Here is a 5,466-nt window from a genome sequence, read left to right on the forward strand (position 1 = left end):
CCTTTCTTGATTCTCGCGACTTCTTCCTGGGTTGCTCGCTCTCTCCCTTCCCACCGCATCTCCGACTTTCTGCATGTCTCTGTCTTTCTTAATCCTCTGTCTCTCTGTGCCTCTCTATCTCTGTCTCCCTGGTCTCTCTTTCTTGCACGTCTGCACCTCTCCCTGTCCCATGGCCCCCTCCCTGTCTCTCTCTCTCCCCTTCCCTCGAGCCCGCCAGGGCCCAGACCCTGCCTCCCCTTGCAGATCCCATCCCCAAGCCTGTGGGTGGTCAGAGCTTCCCGTTTGGGGAAACCTGAGCCGAGGTGGCGGTGGGGGTGGGGTGGGGAAGGGGCTCTCCCTGCTGCTGACCTCGACTGCCCCCTCCCCAGACGGGGACTGGGGAGGGCACTGAAGTCAGACTCCCAGGCTGCGTGCCCAGCCCCTCCCCCGGCTGGGAGTGGGACCCTGCACATTCTTCTTGGAAACAGAAACAGCTGTGGGAGGCCCCACCCCCTCCCAAAGTTAGAGACGCACTGTGGGGGCCTTCACCAGCTCCCCCACCCCACTTGGAGCTGGCTGGGCTTGGGAAGGCACCTCCCACCTCTACAAGAAGGCATGGGGATGGCAAGCTGTGTCCTTCCTCACTGTTCCTCGACCTCTCCCTCTCTCAGCCTCAATCTCTTCCTCTCTTCCTCCCTCAGCTTCCCTATCTCTTCCCCTCAGCCCCCTGCCCCCCCATGAGCCGGTAGTAGACAGGCCTATTCCCCCCACAGTCTCCAGGCAAAGCTCTGTCCCAGCGTCAGGGAGGAGGCGGTGGCAGGCGGCAAGAGGGAGACAGCGGCACTGAGGGAGGAGCAGAGAAGCACTAAATATAAACCCCTCTGGTGTTTGTTTGGGGTTCCTGGGTCCTTCTGAAGGGGAGGTGGAGGCCTTACTGATACCTGAGCCTCTGTCTTACGATCCTTACGCCTCCCCTCCTCACGCCTCCCACCCAGGAATACACTCCCTTTGAAGCGAGAAAGGCTGAAGCCAGACTTCATTCGTGTCTAATAAGAATGATAGGGATGCAGGTACAGACTAGGATGCTGCAGAGGAAAGATGCCAGGATCATGGAAAAGGGTGGGGGTCCTGACCTCTCCCACCACGGAAAAAGTCCCCTTCAAGCAAGAAGGACTTAAGTCAGACTCGCAGAAGGACTTCCGAACAGGGATAAAGGGAATCGGACACAGATTAGAGGCATGTGAGGAGAGGAACAAAAGTCTTGAAAAGTTTGGGCAAAGGGGTCTCCTGGGGCCCTAACTACACTCGTGTTAAACCTGCCTGAGCTGGACGCCCTCAGGGCCCCTGGACTTGCAAAAAAGGATGAAGGGCATTGTGGGCAAACAGGGAGCCAGATTCAGACCAAAGAGCTTTTCGTCTTTTAAAGATTCATCCCTTTGCAGCTGGAAAGAATGAGGTCAGACTTACAAATAGCCTGGCGGGGGGCAGGGGAGTGATGGGGGGGGTCTGGGCACAAGGGCAGAGGAGGCCTCTCCTTTCTGTCCCCCTAACTCCTGCCTTCCCTGCAGCGGAAGACCTGAAATTAGATCTATAGAACTCACCAGCATTTATTTTGAATTACACAAGTAAAACATGATTTTATATTTTCCTTGTAAAAATTCAAAGTTTTCATGTAATAATAAAAGCTAGCATTTATTAAATGCTTAAAAGGAACTGCTATTTTAACTCATCGAATCCTCACGATGACCCCATAACAGAGGGAGTCGAATGATGCCCATGTTACAGATGAAAACCAAGGCCCAGAAAGGTTAAGTAACCTGCTCAAGGCCACACAGCTGGGAAGCGCCAGAGCTGAATGTGAAGCCTGGCAATTTGGCTCCAAGCCGTGCCTCCTTAACCACTTCATTTTACCATCCAGTCCCCTTATCCCTCACTTGACCCCCTAAATGCACCCTCTCCCCTGGGATCGCCACTATTGTCACCTTGGCGTGAGTCCCTCCGGACTGCTTGCAGTGCATCTACTGGCAGAAACTGTTTATGTACCAAGAAATGTAAAGTTTTGCTTTGCTTTTCACAAATTCCAGTTTCTTGGGTGAGGTCCCAGAGACCATACTAGCACCACCCCATGGGAACCTGTAGGAAATGCCAGTTCCTGGGGCTCCAGCTCTGGAGGCACCCAGCAATTTGGGTTTTAACAGGCCCTCCAGGTTATTCTGACTCACCCTCTTACTACACATTTTTCCACTCAGTGCTCTATCTTGGTGATGGTTCTATGGAGAAATCACCTCCTTCCATTTTAACAGCTGTATAGTATTCCGCTGTGGAACATTTATTCCTTCGTGGAACATTTCCTAGGCACCTCCTTGCACTGTTCTAGGCACCGGGAGTGCGAGAAGGGTGCAGCAGTAAACAAAACAGATGGGAATCTGCCCAGGAGCTGACATTCTAGTGAGAGAGACTCTAATAGACAAAGGACGACCTGATATATAGCTTTGAGCCGGAGGAGGTCATTACTGCGATGTAGGAAAACAGGCAGGACCCCAGGGGTGCAGAATGACAGGGGAGTTATTTTGGAAAGAGGGTGGGAGGAGGGATCCAATAAGCAAAGTTTCTGAATGAAGCAAGGGAGCGAGCCAGGAGGAGATGCAGGAGACACATCCCACTGAGGCCGGAGCGCGCCAGGCATGTTCGGGGTATAGTAAGGAGGCCAATGCGGTCAGCGCAGTGAGCAAGGGGCAATTAGAGGGGGACATGACATAGGGCATCTGGGTGGCTCATGGGTTTTTTTTTTAGCTACTCCTGATGCTGCACAATTCGGCTGCTTTCCTGGGTTTTGCTCAAAGATAACGCCACCCCGAGTACCTCTGCACACCAGAGCAAGGAGCCCAGAGTGGACTGATGTGTTGACTTTCTTACCATAAACAAGCCCAGATGGGGGCTTCTGTTCTGGGGGGAAGGGGGAGGACAGGGCCCAGGAGAGTAGTCACAGGAATGGGAAGCAGGGGGGGAGGTTCTGAGAGGGAGCAGGCCAGTCTTTCTGCCCTAAATAGGCAGGGCTAGGCGCCTGCCCTCCCAGCCCCTCCTCCTCGTCCCCTCCCTCCACCCGCCGCCCAGACAAGCCGCTTTTGTCTGAGGGTCAGCCGTCAGCCCAGGCTGCCCGCCACCTCTGGCCTCCCCAAAACCCGTGGGAGACTCTTCCTGGCTCTGGCCCTGTTTTCCAAAATGGGGTTAAGTCCCGGTGTCTTGGACACCCCATCTGAGTTGTTTCATCCCCCACCCTCACCCCCAGTTACTGTCACGCTCCCTTCCAAGGGTTTTTACCTTCATTTCTTCACCATTTCTTCGGAGATGGTCTTTTTCTGCAGTTAAGAAGGATCCAGGGTAAATGCAACAGAAACTTCATATAAGGAGCAGTGAGCGGACACGGGGGTGCTTCTGGGTGGGAAGGGAGCAGGAGGAAGCTGTGACCCCTGGGGGAAAGCAATCTGCTGGGGCCTATTGCTGCAGCACCATCGAGGCTAGACTCACAGAAGAACTTTCTAATCAGCATGGGGGGGGTCCTCTCTGAAGGGAGGAGCGGAGACTTATGAGTCACGTAGTCAGCCTATTTTATCCATATGAGGGGAAGGGTCCATCTCTACCCACAAGGACTCAGGAAGACTTGCAAACCAACTTTCTACAGGCGGGTAAGGGACAGTGGGGGAAGATGACAGCATCTGAGAAGGGAAAGTAGAAACTGGGAGAAGGCAGACCAGTGGCTAAAGGATCTCAGGTCCTGGACACCAACTTTTAGCAGAGAACTGCCCTTCAGGAGATCAGAAGTTAGACTAATTGGGGTCAAGGGGCCATGAGCACAGATGGAGGGAACATCTGACAGGGAGAGGGAAGGGATGGGGCCTCGCCACACCTAAAAGGGAATGAGGTAGCTGAAGTGTGCAGGACTGGAGTTTGCCAGAACTTTCTAATGGGATGAAGGGGCAGAGACCTTGAGGGGGATCCTGAGACTCAGGAGCTGCTCTTATCCTTTGAAGTCAGAGTCACTGTCAAAGTGAAACTCTGCCTGTGAGCTCCTGGAAGAGGGGACCAGTCCACAGAGGACCGGGCCCCACTGACTGTCCTGTTCTCATCATGCCTTCAGGAGGCCTTGCCGGGGCTCATCTGGGACCTGGGCCAGCAGCTGGGAGACCTGAGCCTGGAGTCCGGGGGCCTGGAACAGGAGAGCGGCCGCAGCTCGGGTGAGCACGGGTGAAGGGGGCAGGGTCGGCCTGGGACACCCAAATGTTTCCCACTGCCCCCCATCTGTCAGGCTGCCCTGTCTCCGCCTCTTGGTCTCCTCGTCTCCCCACCCCCGGTTTCCCCAGCCAGGCCCGTCCCGTGATTGTCTCTCTCCTTTCCCCCCGGAATCCAGGCTTCTATGAAGACCCCAGCTCCACAGGAGGTCCCGACTCACCACCCTCGACCTTCTGTGGGGACAGTGGCTTCTCCGGATCTGGCTCCTATGGACGCCTGGGTCCCTCTGAACCCCGGGGCATCTATGCCAGCGAAAGGCCCAAGTCCCTAGGTAAGGTGGGTGGAGTCGGGGCTCTGAGGGCCAAGAAATGGACACTGAGAAGATGGTTTTGAGTACAAGCTTCTGAGTCTGACCAATCTGGATTCGAATTCTGGCTGTGACATTCCCTTTTCATGTAATTTTGAGCACGTCACTTCTTTCTGGACCTCTGTTTCTCCATCTGTTAAAATGGGATTATTAACAGCACCTACCTCATAAGGAAATTCTGAGTATACAGTGAGCCTCTACCTTAAGGCATTGGACTGGGCATATGGGAGCCACTCAGTAAACAGGAACTGCTGCTGTTCATTTATATAAGTTTCTGAGCCCCTACTACGTGCTAGTTTAGCACTATCCTAGGGAAGAGGGACACGGCAGTGAAAAAACTCCCCGTCCTCACAAAGCTGACATTCTAGTGGGTGAAACAGGGAATACACAAGATAAATAAGTAGAATATATAGGGTATTAGATATTGACAATGGAAACAAAATTAGGGAAGGGGGCTAGGGTGTGTCCCTTTGAGTCGGGCGGGAATTGCCATTTTACAAAATAGGGACAGGGAGGGCATCCCTGAGACTGTGACATTGTGAGTGACACCTTGAAGTGAGGGCGTGGGCCAAGCAGATATCCTGAGGGAAGGGTGTTTCCCGAACAGCAAGTGCAAAGGCCCTGGGGCCCGAGCATGGCCGGCCTTGTTCAGGAGGTCAGTATGGCTGGCGACCTACGAATACAGAGGAGTGCGGTTAGAGATGGAGGTCGGAGAGGTAGAGGGAGGACAGTTCACGCGGGGTCCTGTAGGCCACCGTGGAGAGTTTGTCATGAGCCTGGTGTGAGGGAAGGGGCGAGAGCAGGGTGTGATGGGAATGGGAGAATTGGGGTGCGGGAGCAGTAGGCAACCGGCCCCTCCTAGGCACATCGAGAAAGGGCTGGGAGCCTCT

At 54.3% G+C, this 5,466-nt stretch overlaps 1 protein-coding gene across 1 annotated transcript in view; it reads left to right on the plus strand.

The window, feature by feature from the left end:
* Window positions 1-5,390, plus strand: part of DACT3 (dishevelled binding antagonist of beta catenin 3) — a 6,524-nt gene extending 1,134 nt beyond the window's left edge. The window contains exons 2-3 of the mRNA XM_023535231.1: window positions 4,057-4,214; window positions 4,388-5,390. Of these exons, the coding sequence (XP_023390999.1) occupies window positions 4,057-4,214; window positions 4,388-4,602 (373 nt within the window). The 3' untranslated portion in view covers window positions 4,603-5,390. The remainder of the gene's footprint in view (window positions 1-4,056; window positions 4,215-4,387) is intronic.
* The last annotated feature ends 76 nt before the right edge of the window (window positions 5,391-5,466 follow it).

The sequence above is a fragment of the Pteropus vampyrus genome, unplaced genomic scaffold, assembly GCF_000151845.1.
Source record: "Pteropus vampyrus isolate Shadow unplaced genomic scaffold, Pvam_2.0 Scaffold138, whole genome shotgun sequence".
Taxonomy (NCBI): Eukaryota; Metazoa; Chordata; class Mammalia; order Chiroptera; family Pteropodidae; genus Pteropus; species Pteropus vampyrus.